The following is an 18,697-nucleotide window of genomic DNA, read 5'->3' as shown; positions in this document are numbered from 1 at the left end:
GATTATCCAAACGATAGCTGGCAGAATCCTTTCGCCATTGAATGGGGCCTCCGTGATAGAATTGACAGCGTGCCCGGATTGGTTTGTAATGCATATGGCGTGTGTATATCTATTATGATGGGTGACTGCTCTATGTTCCGACACCCCTATGTTCCGACAACCTAGATTGTGTTACTCCCGGTTAGGGTTAGGGTTAGGGTTAGGAATAGGAATAGGAATAGGAATATGTGCAGTCGGAACATAGGGGTGTCGGAACATAGAGGTGTAACCATTATGATGCATCTACCTGCGCATTCCTTTTGTGATTTGTAAAGTGGTGGTGGTTAAAGTTGTATACCCTTTAAAAAAATCTTTAAAACATGTTTCACAGACGAACTGATGATAATGATTAATTAATAATGCTTTATTCTATAAGCCTGCGGTCTTTAGTCAGCCTTGCATTTGATCTGTATCTTATCAATCGGTGTTTCCAACTCTCCCATCTAGTCACCCACGAACCAGACCCGGGGATTGTCACAGTTTAGTTGACCATTTCCTCCGCACCTGAGGCACACTTTAACTGTTTAACTGACATTTCTTAACACCCCTCTTAACCCGACTATTGCAGTAGGCCGTTTAGTTCTGGAACCAAAATCCATGATTCTCAAAGCAGAATAATGATACCCACAATAGTCCGAGGACAGGAACTAATACATTGACATCTTGTAGGTGCTATCCTAAAGCAAATTTGACCAAAACTCTTACCTCCAATGTTCTAAAAATTGACTGAGTATTGACAAAAGATCTCAGGCAGCCAAGGGTTGGAGGGTTGGGTGCAACAATTGATAAACCCACAGATTGTAAATGTATCGAAGCAATGATTAATGTACTGTGATTGATTATTGTTTAGGCATGTAATTTAATAAATGTATGTGTATGTGCAGAAACAGACGCCTGCTTCGTATTTTGATAGTTTCATTGCATGTTGTAATATACATTTTTAGTTTGGTTGGGTGATTTTTTTCTACGGTTTCCGCGAACTACGTTACTTTCCTTATTTTAAGAGTAGCAACGCACGCCATGAAATATGGAGATTTGTTTTCATTGACAAGATTATCATTTTAAAAAAAAATGTTTCTGGAAATACCATCGCCAGAGAGGAGCGTTTAATGATCGAGGATGGTGGTTTCCAACGGCTTTTGGTGTACGGTTTCCCCCAACTCTGAACAAGAAAGGTTGCCCCGGCTTCTTTTCCTCCCGCAAAATGTTTCCGATAGAAGACCCCAAGTTCCCCCGTCATGGCAAATTGCTCAAGGAGGTATACCGATTTGTCAATCTTCACTGGATGAACTCTTTCCATTGCAATCACCTTTTGTGGGTAGGGCTCAGTTGTCATTTACATTAAAAATAGCATCGAATCCCTAAAAAGGCTGTTAAACTCTTAGCGGAATGCAATTAATGAATTTATGACGAGCAGTATACAAAGTAATTTTGATAAAAATTTGGAGAAAATGGTACCGAGACAGAAGACCAAAATTCTCCAATTTTTATATTAGAAATTGAACCCCAAGAAACTAACATTTCACACGAAGCCTGCACAGATAATGTCTAGCATATGCTGTGAAATGTATTGGCAATGTTTTGCCTCCAATAAGAAGTCCGTATGTCAGCGCAACGCAACCGGCGGTGCCTAATGTGAACATTTAGCCCAAATAACGTCTTGAACTATCTCTATCTCTTCTGTCTTCGGCTTTACACAGGAAGCCTACATTCGGATTTTGTATTTTCATTTGTAAAATAGTGACTTAAGATTTTTTCAAAACAAATATACAAAATAAGGGGGGGGGGGGGAAAGCAAGGGGTTGGGATTAAGGAGGTCCCGACTAACTTTGTTTAAGATGAAAGCTTTCTGGACATATTGCAATGTACACAATGAACTCAGACATAGATTATTTGCCCTAGCCTTCACCGCGTTATGGGGACTTGCTTTATTGTTAGGCAAATTAGGACCCAGTTGTGGGGACTTTCAGCTGTCCTCGCAGCAATTTTCGGTCCCCACAAATAACTCCTACAGACAAGTGGATATGTCCTAAAATATACGGGACAAGACGAGATGATACCATAGAAAGGAGAAATTGATGTCGGGCTGCAGATAATTCCAACTTTATGAAGCACTAATTGCATAACAACTCATTTACCGTTTTTTGTTTCGGTCGATGTCTTAATCAAACATGAATAACTGTTGTATTGCTTGAAAATATAACAACTAAAAAAACAAAATGTTGTTTGGTCTTGAAACACGAAAGAAGCACTACATTTGAGTCTTTGGGCTATATTTCGACTATAGTATGTCGAGTTCTTTTGATTGCATTAACATGCATTTAACAAAAGTAAATTCCCAAATTAAAATTGTGCGTCTGTCTATATGCGCGTGTGCACTTTTTGTAATTTTGCTCTATTTGAAGTTGTTCGGGTGTTTGCGAAGTCGTGGTTTTGCCGCGTCTTTCTTCGAATATTTGGAGTATTTTTCTTGGACATGGTGAATGGTGTACTCTTAAAACGGAATTACCAGGTAAATATGAAATATGGTCATTTTTGTAATTTTGTAAAAACGAAAAGGTCGACGGATTATTTGTTTCTTTTTCCACAAAAACATAAAGGTGACACAATGTAATTCCTTGTATGTTTTAGAACTGTATGTCATTCTACAATATTTGGGTTTTTTTTCTAATCCTTGTCTATAGCCATCAGTATTTTTGTAAAACTGGAAGGCACGTCGGAACATTGGTAATTACTTGGCAACGAACCTACCGTACCGATTTTAGAAAAACACCCTGACCGAAGTGAAGACAGGGCTGGTACCAACTACCTTGTGAAAGTATAGGCCTACGCCTTAATTAAATTGGAACAAAATATCATTTAAGGGGGCTTAAAATAAAAGTATATAATGGATACCGCCGGCGTTGTCACGTATTTCTACCCTCGTTTTGGGATAGATTCTAGTAATGAGCCGAAAACCGTGCCTGTTATTTATGTTTTCTCAAATTGTATAGGCTATAGCGCTTGACGCCACTGAGCTGAAACGCAACTACTTAATATTTGAGCAATGAGTTGCTCCAAACGAAAAACAATGCACAAAAGGAAAATAATCCTCCGTTCCTTCATCTTTTATCTTACTCTGACAACGTGGTTATTTGTCGCAATGACAAATTTAGTAATTATCTCTAAAGAAGAGCTGAGTCGTCGCTTATCGAACGCACCATGAATCAATAAAACGGGGAAGGGATCGCTCATATAGCATATCTATTGCAAAAAGGCAAGGTAAGTGTGTGCAATGTGTCAACACAGTTACTGTGTGTTTTTTTTTATTACAGATGCAAGCTTTCTTTGTGCTTATGGGCGTAGCGAGGTCATTTTTTTTATTGGGGTTGGGGTGGGGTTACACATTTCTTAAAAAGGGCACTTGCACATTCGTACTGAAATGTAGACACGTGTTTGTTATTTTCTCCGGACACTTGACCTCCATAAAATCAAATAGTGAGTGTGTTGGGGGAGGGGGAGTACCGTCTGTCGATGGGGGCGCTGTTAAAAACGGACGCTAATGCTCACTAACGGACAATATAATGGAGAGTTTCATGGCGATACATGCGCGAAATTTTAAAAAAGGCACCCGTAACGGCTGATGACACAAAAGAGAGCACAGTTTTTTTTTAAAGGGCACTTGTTCTTATAAAGGGCACTAGTTAACAAAAGAAGAGCACTCTTTACAAATACTGGGGGGTAAGCGCTGGTGAAAAAAAGGGCATTTGAAAGGAAAAGGGCAGTCTTTCTACACATTGGGGGGGGGGGGGGGGGTAATTACCCCCACCCCCACTTGCTACGCCTATTTTCGTGCTATTTTGGCCATTCATTCGCCCCCTTCCTGAAATAGAGGTTTTTTTCCCCAAACTGCTTTTTTTTCCCAGCAACCAACGCGACTACTTTGAGCAATTCGTTGCTTCAAACGAAAAACAATGCACGTCCAGCAAATAATCGTACGTTCCTTTGTATCACTCTGACATCGTGGTTGTTTATGTGATTGCTTTAAGAGGATCGTGACAATTTGCTTTAGAAGGATGTGACAAATGGATACACTGTGATGGACCCCTTCCACACTCTATTGATGCATGACGCGTTCTAAGTGACGATTTTTGTTTTTGTTAAGATAATTACTGAATGTATCATTGCGACGAACAACAACTGTTAATAGAATAGACAAGTCAGTCGTAGCACCAAACCACTTCAGCTTTTTGTTCACTTATCGCGTTTAGCAGGGCGATAGGTCTGTGAACACTGGCGCCGTGGTATCACTCTTCATCTGAATTTCTTCGGGTGAGTAACAAGACTGTTTCGTCTGTCCTCCGGTCACGAGCTTCAAGGCAGAGCGACTGACACTTTGATGACGGGAAAGCAAATAAGAAAGGTAAGTGCGTGCACTTTGTCGCCAGTGCGTTTTTTTTATTACAGATGCATTGTCCATGCTATTTTCGACTGGTTCCCTCCAAAAAGCTGGGTTTTTTTGGTCAAATTTCCTTGTAATACAACGTATTTACCTTTGAATGAGACACCGAAATAATGGGCCCACGTTTAGTTATTGAATTATAACTTAAGAAATACATTTTAGTAATTATTTTTTTAAGGAAAAAAAACAGATGCTGTGAAACCTGCAATTTATATGTTAAATGATAAATGTCGCAAACAAACAGCGTCTGTCGTCAAATTTGCAATATTCGCGGGAATTCTAAACAAAGAAGCTAATATCATAATTGTTTGGCTTGCTGATTGTCTCCGGTTTTGCCAAATGTTAAAGTCATCATATATTGTCTTTGAAACACGCCCAAAGGAGCTGTTTTCAGTCACAATGCAGCTTTTAAGAATCAGGAGAATACACGAGAAAGTGCATGTGGATTCGTAAGAATTCACGAGTTAATTCGTAAAATTAAGAATCCACACTCGCAAGTGCATTCTCTGACTTAAAACATTGCGTCCAAAGAAGCATTGTCACGAACTGTTGAGTTGAGTGGAGATAAAGGCATGCACTCGTACCATTATCAACTTATATAAGGGACGTTTGCGTGAATTCGTAATGATTTAAGCACGGCACGATTAAAAACCATGAAATCTGAGTTTTTAGTTGCTCGTCAAAAGAAAAGTTACATTCTGGTGTGTTTTCATGAGGAGTGTGTTTTTGTATCTTCGCGGTCCGGCGAGGCCCCGATGAATGTTTTTACTAGTGCAGAGTTATCGAGGTGATGATAGGAGATGCTGTCTGTGCTCTGTTTCGATTTTCTCAATGTGTCAAAGAACTTCAATCTTGGAGGATCTCTAATAAACTCCGGATAAATCCAGATAAGACAAACTTTCTCCTACTCACTTCAAACATCTCCAGAACTACACTTTTAACCTTGGTGGTGTTAAAATTCACCCTTCCCCCTCGGTCAGGAACTTACGTGTTGTGTTTGACCATGACACGGAAATGTCTGATGATATTACACAACTTTGTCGCTCTCTCAACTGGCATATTCGCAACCTTAGTCGCAACAGGAAATTTCTTGACTTCAACTGAATGCTTGTCAAAGTGCTGTCCGTGCCCTGATTCTATCGAAGCTCGACTATTGCTGGCTTTTGCTGCTGTCTGCTAAACGGAGTTTCTAAGAAAGACATATCTCGTCTTCAGAGACTTCAAAACAGATGTGCTAGACTTATCTTTCAGACGGCCTAACACTCCCACACCTCTCCTCTGCTCAAACAATTACACTAGCTCCATGTCGCCCAACGCATTCAGTTCCGCACATTGGTACACACTTACAAATCACTGAAACACTCTGCACCAGATTATATCTCCTCTCTTCTCACCCGTCCTTACTCCCTTCGTTCTTCTGCGGGAGAGACCCTTTTTATCCCCAAATCACGTAAACAGGCTGGTGACAGGGCGTTCTCCTGTGATTTTATTTGACAGGGCGTTCTCTGCATGCCGCCCCTACTTACACTCTAAAAAATAGTTGCTCAATATTGGGTAAAATTACTACCTTTTCGAGAGTAAAAAGGGAACAAGGTCGTCAACTTGTGTACTTTTTTTTACACAACAGCTAAAGTTCAGAAAAGTACCCATTTTAGTGTAACTTTTACCCATCATTGTGTTACGTGTTTGCACAACAAAGTTGGGTAAAAAAGTTTACCCATGTGATGACCATGTTCCCTTTTTACTCAATTATTGGGTAAACTTTACCCAACCCTCCTTTTACCCAAGTGTTGTGTCAGTTTCTTACCCAGATATTGGGTTCTAATTTTTACCCTGCACTATTGGGTTCTAAATTTACCCATCACTTGGGTTGTTTTTGAATTAGTTGTTGTGTACCTTTGTTATTGACCCTTGCGGTTTTATTCAACTTGTATCTCTGCAATGTGAATTGCATGCTAGAGACAGCAATCGCGAGGGATTTCAATAACTGAGTCCTGGGTTGGAAAGTCAGTAAACTGAATAAGATGATATTTCCCCAAATATGGTGCTGATGCATGAGGACTATTACAAGGAACGTGGGCTAAATGATGGGCAGGGGTGCTAGAATTTCCCTCAATCAACTCACTCAAAAACAATTTCCCAAATGTCGGTCAGTTTGCTCCGTGTTTCTAGATCTGAGAACACTCACTATACGGTTCATGAAACGCATGCATCATGTGCATGGAATCGTGGTTGGCAGAGCCGTGACGTCCAAGTTGCAAATAAATGTCTAAATAATAAGCATGTCACTTCTCCAATCTCCCCGATATTAATCCTCATACATCAGCATCCCATTTGGAGGAAACAACACTGAAATTAATTTCACTGACTTACCGGGAACAAAGAAATCACGTCATCAAAATCCCCAAATTGTTGAAGGTCTCACAAGCGGCGGCCATTTTGTACATGAGTGATTACGAGTGCACAATATTGGGTAAACGTTGTCACGTGCGTCAGTTTACCCCACACAGTGGTAACATTTTACTAATGTCGTGGTAAATTCTACTCTTCAACGTGTACAATGAAATAATTGTTACACAGCGGTGGGGTAATTCCAGTTTCTTTAACCCATCACTTGGGTAATAACACCATGATTTGAACTCTTTGCCTGTGCTGCAGGGACTTGTAGTCAATGTTGGGTACTATTTTACCCTTTTCATGTGTAGCACATTTGACACAAGTAGAAGGTACAAGCGAAATTTTCATTTTGCTCAATATTGGGCAGAAATTACGCAATTTTTTTACACAACAGTTTTACACAACATAAATTTACACTTCTTTTTTAGAGTGTATGGAATAGCCTATAGCCATCCAAGAAATGACATGGGCACTAAGTATTAAGGTCAAACACCTTCTTAATGTTGCTCCTTTATAGACATACCTTATTTCTGTTGTTTTATTCATATACATATATCAAAGAACATCGTTACGATGGTGTTTGATCTTAAATGTTTATTTCTGATTTAAAATCTAATGTTAATTGTCAAAGAAAATCAAAACTTACAGCTAACTAATTTCATTCATAAGGAAACATTTGTTAAAACCTAAAATTGAATTAATGCGTACAATTCTTTAAATAAGTCAAAAGATTGGACACATTTTTAATTGTTACGTTTCAAGTCACCATCGACGAAATGTTATGACAAAAACATATATACGAATGACAAAAAAACACGAATTTGCTTATGCAATTCAACGCCGATTGCTACACGAGCCGAATTTTACAAATTTAGGACGAATCGGAATGCTAAAAACTTGAATTATACCGAATCTTAAATGAAATCTAGTGGTGATTTTCTGAAATTCAAATTCAGAATTGAGCTTGGCGATGTTCGGCGACGAAATTAAAGTATCGATACAAGGAATTTGTGTGATACAAGTGCTAAACTAACCGGGAAAACCAATAATAAATGTATACCGCAAAACAAGAAAATCAACACTTATTTTGGTACCCGTTTGCTACCAAAGACTGTAGATCGTCAAAGACTGACAACGGTTTGTGAAAACTGATGCAGTTTGAAAAGTTGCAAATTTAAAGATTATGCGAGGAGAAATTGCTGAAAAGCGTAGCCACACTGCCCGTAATTATTGGCCTCCCTATCGACTGCATAAGTGCCCGAACAACGCGCGGGTAATTCAATTCGCATGCCTCCACGCATGCAAGCACTGTGCGATCGATATTCCCTGCCGTTGGTTTCGGGCAGTGTCACAAGTGTCAATTTCCATTCGCGTACTCTTTAGATTTGCAACTTTTCAAACTGCATCATTTTTCATGAACCGTCTATATTGCGAATTGCTAACGTCCATAATCGTCTATTGCACAGACATATTTTAATCGACAGCGGAGGAATTATTGTATTGTGTCTGGTTTGAAACGATTCAGTCGGGGAAAATAGAAATACAAAACTGGATTCATCTTTGTCAAGAAAGTGTGTTGAGTAATAGGCGGAGAAGACAAGGCCATTGTCATGTCAAGCGAACCAGAATCGGATTTAAAATCCAGATCGGTTAATACTGGTTCGGAGTCGCAACCCCCCGAAATGGGAGGGGGTTTCAAAATTAAGCCAATATTATCGAAAATCAGCCATCAATTTGAAGAGTTTTTTTTTTGGGGGGGGGGGGGTTCCGATTAATGATGTGCAAACCCGACCCGAAACCGAAACCGACTCGACCCGAAACCGACTTCGGGTCGGGTCGGGTCGGTTTGTCCATCTTTTCAGTCAAGTCGGGTCGGTTTCGGTTTTGCATTTACATTTTCGGGTCGGGTCGGGTCGGTTTAGCCATCTTTTGAAAAAAAAAACCCACCAAAATAAACCGAAATAAACCGAAACAGTTAAGAAATTCAGGTGATGCAATGTTATTGACAGTCACTGTGACTGCAGCCCATTGTATGGTGTGGCCACCGAGCGCACTATCAAGTTCCCACGGTATTAATTTCTCCAGTGGGATCGGGACTGACAGTGAAATAGATAGATTGTAACAGTTTTCATGATACCGCGCGGTGACCATGCATTTGTTTAATAAGCGGAGTTAATCTCGATCAACTCACTGAGTATGACAGAGAAAGATGATGGTTTTGCAAAAGAATTCATGCCACGTGGGTAAGGGCAGGCACAAAAAAAAGTGATTACTTTGTCCAAGCCAGGTATTCGTTTTTTTCCGGGTTTTTTTTTCGGGTCGGGTCGGTTCGGGTCAGTTTTACCTTATTTTTTGTCGGGTTGGGTCGGGTCGGTTTGAGGAAGTTAAGATCGGTTTCGGTTTGGATTCGGTTTATATCTCTAATGTTTCGGGTCGGTTTGGCCTGGTCGACCAGACCCGATGCACATCATTACTTCCGATACTCTCAAAACACGCTCAGTATCACTGTAATGGTCCCCATGAAAACAAATGTTATTCTCCTTTTGCTGGGCTCAGTGTGGATAAGCAGCTGCATTATCAAATGTTCTCGAGTTGTAAAAAGACGATTTCACAAAACAGAAATAGTATTGGCATATTCTACCCGTCTTTTGCAGCTGGTGTCATAGTTGGTGTACAAATCTTAAATGGCCAGTTTTTAAATCATTTGTCGTAAAGCCCGCCATCACTCAATTTAGAAATCTAAATTAAAAGTCTATTATAATGCATGGTGAGATAGTTTATTGACTGTTTAATGATTAAGACGATATCATTCTCTAATAACTGATGAAAAGGATACGAAAATCCTCGGCCAAAAAGTTAAAAACATTCACGTGCAGCAGCTATAGGACACGTTTCGTGAAATCATTGGAAAGAAGACATACAAGCCGTGAAACGCATTTGTTGGATAAATCTATGGCGTAACTTCCGGACTGTTGATGACATCAACAGTTTAATGTTAGAGAGGAAAAACAAGTTTGTAATAATTTTGATAACGATTTTGCATTTTTCCCCATCATTTTCAGATGTTTCAATTTAGAAGTGGCCATCAAGCCATGGTATCGGGCTGGATCTTATCTGCATTGCTGACAACATTAATTGCTATAGGTAAGTCGGAATCATCAAATTCTTTCAGTTCAAATGTTTTTCATCCCGAGATAGAGCTTGTAAGTCCCACCAGTCCACGTTCACTTTTTATGTGACTAGTCTAGTTACAGACTCAGGTGTTTGAATTTACCCACTTGTTATCCATGTGATCGATTAAACAGAAGTTGAGATCAACAATTTTAATTGTATGATAGTCATCAATTCACAATATCGTCGCAGAGCTGACATACCGACGAATATTAAAGCAAAAACCTTGTTTCGCGTAATTCGCGTTTGAAGTTGGACATTTTGTCTAAGCGCCGTATTTTACCCTCATTGTTTCAATAATAACCCTTTTAGTGTACACTCGGAATAAAATAGGAAACGTAGTATCCATCAGGTCACTTATTTAATCGGAGAAGTTTGTGCGATATGATTTTATTTGATCGTAAACGTACTCGTCAGTTTGTCAAATTACATTAATCTCCAATAGCCGGTTGTTCTTCACAATGTTTGTATGCTATTCGTCAGTTTGTCGGATCGCGCGTTCACGCGCGCACAATCTGACAAACTGACGAATATCATTCGTTGGTACTTAGAACGCACACCTTAAACAAGCTGCTTACCAGCGAATTGTTTGTATACTGTTCGTCAGTTTGTCAGATCGCGCGCGCACGCGCGCGCAATCCGACAAACTGACGAATAACATTCGTTGGTGCTTTAAACGCACACCTTACATAAGCTGGTTACCAGCAAAATTTCGTTTTCGTCACTCTGTCATATTAGGATTTGTTTTTGTGACTGATTCGCCACGGGGGGGGGGGGGGGGCTCCGAATCTCAAAATCTAGACAAAAAATTAAGAAGTTTGGCATAAATACTTGAAAGAGCAACCTTCATAAACCCTAAAAAAAATAACAAAATCTCGAAATCGCCAAAATGGTCGATTCGCCGGTATGTCAGCTCTGCGACGATAATTTCAATGTTATAAATTGTTATACTTTTTTTATTTTTTCGAAATACCCTTTTATTGCCCTGGGTTGGATGGGCCCAGTCAGGACACAACATTAATGCAAAATAATATTGTAACGGAAAGTGTGTGGACTTGAGGCCAGTTTATTGCCTATGCATTTGCTTTGCAGTAGTGTTAGTGCACAAGACTGTGTATGGGTGCGTGACTGGGCGGAGCTTAGCGCCAGTGAGCTGCTGCGTGCATGACATTGGTTAACAAAGCCCCATAGGTACAGTGCATGCATGCGTTCTCTACGGTGTGCATGATTACCAATCGACACGCACGTGACGATTGTAGGGGAGTTGAGCTGCGGACAGCGTGCAGAGAGGAAGTAGGGTTACTTGTGCTCTGCGTTTGTGCAATGATTATGCGCGATTGGTACAATCAATCAGGTGCCGTCTTCTCGCAGAAGGTTGGCTGCAATGGATTTCCATCTGTCTCTGTCCTGAGATGCCCTTGCACATTCCATGTAGCTAAGGCCAGTCCAGTCTCTCACATTATCAAACCACGATGTTCTTCTTCTTCCTCTTGGTCTTTTCCCCTCTATTTTGCCTTCCAAAAGAGTCTTCTGCAGCATTTGGTTTCTCATCATGTGTCCAAAGTAGTTTGTCTTCCTGTATTTTACTGTTTTTATGAGGGATTTCTTTGTCAGTGCTATTTGAAGGACTTGTTTGTTGGTCATTTTAACTATCCAGGGGATGCTCAGCATTCTTCTGTATGTCCACATTTCGAATGCTTCGAGTCGGTTGATTGAATCTTTCGTCAATGTCCATGTTTCTGCTCCATATAGTACTGTTGATCAGATGTAGCATTTGATTAGTCTTAGCCGTGTTTTGATGTTGATGTTTCTTGATGTGAAGATGTGTTTCCTTTTATTAAACACAGATTTGCCAATAGCTATCCTTCGTTTGATTTCATCTTGGCATCGCCCATCTTCCGTTATCATTTGTCCTAAGTAGATGAAGGAGTCGACCTGTTCCAGTTCTTTCCCGTCAACCTGGATGCTGGTTTTAGACTTCCTCTTACTGATGACCATTGTTTTTGTCTTCTTGACGTTCATTTTAAGCCCGAGTTTTTCGCTTTCTTCTTTGATTTTGTCCACAATGTTTTGTAGATCCCTTTCTGTTTTTGCCATGAGGACTGTGTCATCTGCATATCGTAGGTTATTCACATTGAATCCTCCCACATTAACCCCTCTGTAATCTTCAATTTCTCTGAAGATCACTTCTGTGTAGATATTGAATAAGCTGGGTGAGAGTACACATCCTTGTCTCACGCCGTTCTTGATTTCAACAGTGGGGGAGAGTGTGTTGCCAATCTGTATTGCTGCTACTTGATCCCAGTACAGGTTTTCAATCAGTCGGACGTCTTTGCCGTCTAAACCGATTGCTTGCAAGCAGTCGATCATTGCTTTGTGTTGAACTTTGTCAAATGCTTTTGCATAGTCAATGAAGCATACATGAACCTCAGTGTCTAGTTCTATGTGTCTTTCGCTTATTGATCTCATATTGATGATTGCTTCCCTTGTTCCGCTAGAATGTCTAAATCCACATTGCTCCTTCCCAACTTCTCTGTTGATCTTGTTTTTAATACGCTCCAAGATGATCCGGAGTAACATTTTGACCACGTGACTCATCAGACTGATGGTTCTGAAGTCTGTGCAATTCATGGCTTTCATTTTCTTCGGGATCGTCACAAAAATTGATTGTCTAAAGTCTTCAGGGATATGGCCCGTATTGTAGATGTTATTACACAGTTCTGTAAGTGTTTCTAGACTTTCTTTCTCAAGTGCTTTTAGCATCTCAGCAGTGATGCTGTCAGGTCCAGGAGCTTTTCCACATCTGAGTTGATTTATGGCATATTTGACCTCCTGTAGGAGGATCGGTGAGCCATCCTTATTATTGATGGTGGGTTTTGGTTCTCTCTCATCACCGAACAGCTCAGTCACATATTCAACCCATCTGCTTGATATTTCTTGTTGGTCAAAGATGATGCTTCCCTCTTTACTTCTTATGCAGCCAGTTCCTTTGTTTGTTGGTTTTGTGTTTGTCAGCTCTTTGATCCTGTCATACATTTCTTTTGTTTGATGTTTTCTATCCAGGGTTTCGATCTCCTTGCATTTCCTTTGTAGCCATGCCTCCTTTCTCTTTCGGCACTCTTTCTGAATCTGTTTGTTAATTGAGTGATATTCCGCTGTGTTTTTCTTCTTTTTCCTTTCGGTCATGAGTTTTAGGATATGATCCGTCATCCACGGTTGCTTGGCCTTTCTTTCCTTCCGGTGAAGAGTTTCCTCATTGGCATGTTGTATACTTTCTTTTATGTTTTTCCATTGTGCCTCTATCCTGCCTACGTCGCTTTCATGTTGTTCGGTGTCTTCCTTTAGCAGTGTCTCAAATCTGTTCTGTACCTCAACTGCGTATGAATGCCGCATGTCTGGTTGTTGAAGAGTAGATAGATCATATTTCTTTGTGCCGTAGCTTGGATTTTGTGTTTTCTTCACTTTCAATGCAATTGTCGCCACTACTGGGTTGTGGTCTGAGTAGATGTCTGCTCCAGGGTATGTCTTTACCTGTTTGAAGCTGTTTTTAAATCTGCCTCTGATCTGATGAAGTCTATCTGGTTCCGGTACATGTCTCCTGGACTTGACCAGGTGTATAATCTTCTTTGTGGGTGTTGGAAAAAGGTATTCCCAATAACTAGATTGTGCTCCTCGCAGAATTGTATTAGTCTTTCTCCCCTGTCGTTTTGTTCTCCTAGGCCATATTTGCCTGTTGTGGGTGGTTGGTGTGATCTGCCAACTTTGGCGTTGAAATCTCCCATGACTATAAGTACATCACTTGATTTAACTTGTCTGATGGTGTTCTCTATTATTCCATAGAAGTCTTCGATCTCGTCGTCAGAATAATCTTGTGTTGGTGCGTACGCCTGTAAGATGGTTATGTTGAAAGGTTTTGCCCGTATCTTTACCAGCATTATTCTTTCGTCGACTGTCCAATTTCCCATGAGGGATTCAGTGATATTCTTCTTGAGAAGCATTCCAACTCCATGCATGTGTTTGGATCCACCAGAGTAGATAAAACTGTGACTGTCTTTGTCGACGTAACCTGCTTCTATCCATCTGGTTTCACAGACTCCAAGCACATCAATGTTCATATCCTTTGCTTCTTGAATCAAATTATCAAGTTTACCTGGTTTGTAAAGACTTCTCACATTCCAAGTCGCGATTCGCAGGTGCTTCTGTCTGGTTTTCAGGTAGATGCCGTCGGATAGGGGTCTATCGTCATCAAGGTCTACCCTATTCTCCAGATGATACACCTCTTCCCTGTGGTTATTTACAGCAAGTTCTATTGCAGGGGTCCCAACTTCACCTGCATCTCGTGTTTCTTTTAATTCTTGGTCCATTGCAAACTATGGATTGATACGTGGTGAGGTCCCAAGCTCTTCCACGGTGGTTGGCCGCTTCGCATTATACACGCCTTGCTGCGCCCCTGGTGTACCACACACATGTCATTCAACTTGTTGCCGTTGACCACAGTTGTTGGTTCTTCCGCCAGCTATTTTATAATTATTGAATATCTCACGCATTCGTATTATTTTGAATGACAAATGACAGCGGAGAGGAGACTTTAATACTGAATGAATTGCAATGTTTAAGGTGTAGTGGTTATGATGATTTTGCAAGATGTTTCCGTCGACCCTGAAGCAAACGGCCGTAGAAAACAATTTTGTTCGTGTTAGCTTCAAAATGATCCATCTTTACGTCAACATGTTCCTGAAGTATGTGAAGGCAATATGACGTTTGCGGCACTATAGTACTGTGCCAAACGTGAATTTGGTACCGGTAGCGATTCCACGATTCTTGCCCGCTAACGTACACGGGTCACCGTTTTAAATGCCCTCCTTTTATCGCATTCGAATTTACGCCACCCATTAATGTTATTTTCTTAAGCAAAAAAGGTCTAGATATGTTCAATTTTAAAGCCTGCAGCATTTTAGAGTTTTGTTATATACAATAATAAAGGTTCGACGGTAAAACCGCTTACAACATAAGTCGCTTCATTGCTGGGCAGCATGATAAATATTCGATTCCAGAGTGTACGCCTGCCGTCTTGCGCTGCACTTAATTGTTTTAACTCGTCATGAAGTTCAGTTCAAATTGTTTCTCATGTCTTGATTTTGAAGTGGTCAGTTCGGTCTCGGCCCGAGTCTGCACTCTGATGATTGACCTAGACTCCCGCAGTTGCGGACAGCGCATGGGGAGATTTGTTCTGCCACCGGGCGATCCTTGCACCTGTACAGGGGTCAGACTGGGCGGTCATTACCACCGCTTCGCACCTGAGATGCAGGGGCAGGATCCACCGTTGTATATGGACATGCTGCCGGAGGTGACTGCTGAGGTCATTCACTGTTGGTTCAACTGCACCTCGAGCAAACAGGAGGAGTCGACGCACGGAGTCACTGAAACCGCCCCAGAGTCGACTTCCAAAGCTGTCCCAGGATCGACACCTGTCGTATCGACTCCTGTTGACACGACACCAGTTAACGGCGCCACCACAGAGCCGACCGAGCATCCAGCAGATTGTCAAGAGATCTTGGATGCTGGTCAGAGCACTAGCGGTGTGTATACTATCCAGCACGGAGGCCAGAATATGCAGGTCTACTGCCGCATGGAGCCGGGGAAAGGATACATAGTGAGTAATATTCATGTGACCATGCTGTATTTTAGAAGTGTAAAATGGTTTGAGGGTGTATTCCCAATTTCGCACCCAGAGGTATATCTAAAGTGAGAATTTTCCGAGGCAAACCTTCCAATATCGAGTACTGTGTCAGGTGTTTTGCGAAAGAAAAACGATCTAACCACTACAGTATGGAACTGAGTGAACGGGAAGTGGGAAGCTGTACAAGGCAAATGTTTCATCTGTTCTTGTCAGTCGTAAATTGTCATTAAAATCCCCCTCCCCCAAATACGATTCTAACGACGGGAATTAAGCGCTTTCCAGCTTCACATTCTCTCCAGCCAAAATAACATGAAATATTCCCACTATAAATAGTCTAATTGCGGTACCCGCTGCTACATGCACATCAGATTCGAATCAGGCAACCGTTCCCGCAAGCTCGGTGGTCGAGTGGTAAAGACGTCTACACTAGAAAGCAAGAGGTGGTGGATTCGAGTCCCACCCGAGTTTTGTTTTCCAAATTTCATTTGAGCGGTAACATACTGAGTATACGGTGTTTATACATCGGTGAAAGGCAACCAACTTTATTTTGATTTACATCACCCCGGAGCAAATTCGTCTTATGAATAACATGAAATATGTCCGGTTAATTTGTTTTTCTAGTCGATGTATGAAATGCCCGTCATTTATTGGTGTTCGACTTGTATTCTGAAATGTAGGTTTTCAATAGTTTAAAAAGTCTTTTCCAAACTAATTGTTAAACCCGAACAAAGGTATAAGCGGAGGTGGAAAACATGCCCCAGTTTTATCGTCACTGATATCATATCTCACAGGTGTTTCAGAGACGCCTGGACGGCTCGGTGAGCTTCAACCGAACCTGGCAGGAGTACGCCGAGGGATTCGGGGATCTGCCTGGAGAGTTCTGGCTGGGCAACAAAAAGCTGCAAAGTCTGACGTATATCCCCGGACAACTGAGATGGGAGCTGGTCATCACTCTGAGGGCGTTTGATGGGGATGAGGCACGTGTTCGTTATGGGGAATTCAACCTATTCCAATTGGAGTACAATTACCCGCTTAATGTCTTTAGCTTCAGCGAGGAGAGCTGCGAAGATGAAGGTACATTCAGTATCCTTCCCTGTAGAACCTCTCCTATCACACATCATGTCTTGCACTGTTTTCTACGAGATAATTCAACTGAGCTGTTCTCATCTAATCATTCCAAAAGGAGACAAAAACCCTCATTTATTTTTTATCTGCAGGCAAAAGTAGGTACATTGCTTCCCTATCCCCAATGAATGCTTCATTCCACCGCTTGTCTAATACCATAACACACGAGTTAACATACAACGGAACACGTTAAAAAATATGTAGCGTAAGAAAAAGAAAATCAGGGAAACGTGAAACTCTTCAAAAACAGACGATGGAAACTCATAAAGTGGATTGGAAGCGGCATTGAAACTGTTCATCATTTTTTTTCGTTATTCATGCAGCATTTAATCAGTAATGTCACCATGAACAGATTCAAAATACCCAGTCAAAAAAAAGGGGGGAAAGCTGGCAGACCATGTCTAAAGAAATAAATCAAAAAGAAAGAAATAAGTTCAAATGTCATTTTTAGTGGTCCCTTCGTGAAAGTGTTAATGCAGCATTCGTCACCCATTAATGAACTTGTGTGCAAGGTCTGATGATCCTTCCTTTCTTATGCAAACAGGTGATTCACTCACCTCTCACGATTTTTCCTCTCTAGTGCCTGCAGGTGATTCACTAAGCGATCACTCACGCGCAGATTTCTCAACTCGAGATGCTGACAACGATATATCCTCCGGGGAAAACTGCGCTGAGAAATTCCACGGAGGCTGGTGGTACTACCGCTGCGGAAGCGACATCAGCTACCACTTCAAGAGCAACCTGAACGGCTTGTACTACAACAACGCAGCAGTCGATGATTACATGGGGATACAGTGGGTCACCTGGAAGGGTAAACAGGTCTCTCTCAAAGGCTGCGAAATGATGACGCGACGCATACAATAACCGGTGACACAACATATTGACAGAAAATAGAGCAACGCGGGGGATAGAGGAGTCCCAGTTCGGAGTATTTTTGATAGCAAAAACATGCACTTGATACAGTGTGTATAAAAAAAATTCAAACCGAATATAAGTGAATGCCAGACGAAGTTTGTGTAACCAACATAGATATTATAAATGGTTTGAAAGATACGTCTTTTCACTTAACGATGACACATCAAACATCCAATCCGATAATTATTGACGGAGTTAGTAACTTTTCAAGAGAGGTCCAATTGACCATGGGACCAAGTTTTTAATTTCAGGCATTGGGACAAAGGTAGCCTAATTGCCTCTGTGTGGATATTTGACTGGCCTACACAAATGTCTTTAGCGAGTAAGCACAATTCTAAACACTTTCTTGCTATCACCTCATATAAAAACATGTTTAGCATGTCATCATGTTTACACACTGATAGCAAGACAGTGTTCAGAATTGTGTTTATTCTTTAAACACATATTCTTGTAGGCCAGGTAATTTCCTCACAAGGATATTAAGCTATATCTTTGTCCCAATGCCAAAAATTGAAAACTTGGTCCCAAGGTCAATTTGACCTCCCTTGGAAAATTACTCATAAATCTGTCAAACATTATCGGATTTGGACGTTTGGTGTCTAATTTTTAAGGAGAAAAGGCATATCTTACAAACCATACCTATGTTATCGATTTTGGTTACACAATCTAAGTCTGGCTTTCCGTTATATTTTGTTTGTATTTTTTTGATACACCCTGTATAAGGCTTTAAGGCATACACAAAAATCGTGGCAATTAAACCATAAACATCGCAAACCATTGTGGCAAACCATAATCCACGGGTTTACCCTTAAATCATTGTTTCAAAATTCTGTCTACCTAAACTATCGAATATCGATGTTTTAAAAATGGCCTCTTCATCTACTGATTTCGATCGTAAAACGGCAACAGTCGCGGGGTATATTGACATC

At 40.9% G+C, this 18,697-nt stretch overlaps 1 protein-coding gene across 1 annotated transcript; it reads left to right on the top strand.

Annotated features, from left to right (window-relative positions):
* The first annotated feature begins 9,943 nt into the window (after positions 1-9,943).
* On the top strand, positions 9,944-17,717 carry LOC119738060 (ficolin-3-like). Its single transcript, XM_038212786.1, has 4 exons — positions 9,944-10,021; positions 15,193-15,701; positions 16,520-16,802; positions 17,434-17,717. The coding sequence occupies exons 1-4, from the start codon at positions 9,970-9,972 to the stop codon at positions 17,715-17,717; spliced, it is 1,128 nt and encodes a 375-aa protein (XP_038068714.1). The 5' UTR covers positions 9,944-9,969.
* Positions 17,718-18,697: the final 980 nt, after the last annotated feature.

The sequence above is a fragment of the Patiria miniata genome, unplaced genomic scaffold (assembly GCF_015706575.1).
Source record: "Patiria miniata isolate m_02_andy unplaced genomic scaffold, ASM1570657v1 HiC_scaffold_3, whole genome shotgun sequence".
NCBI classification, from domain to species: domain Eukaryota; kingdom Metazoa; phylum Echinodermata; class Asteroidea; order Valvatida; family Asterinidae; genus Patiria; species Patiria miniata.
This window is presented reverse-complemented; position numbering and strand designations above follow the sequence as displayed.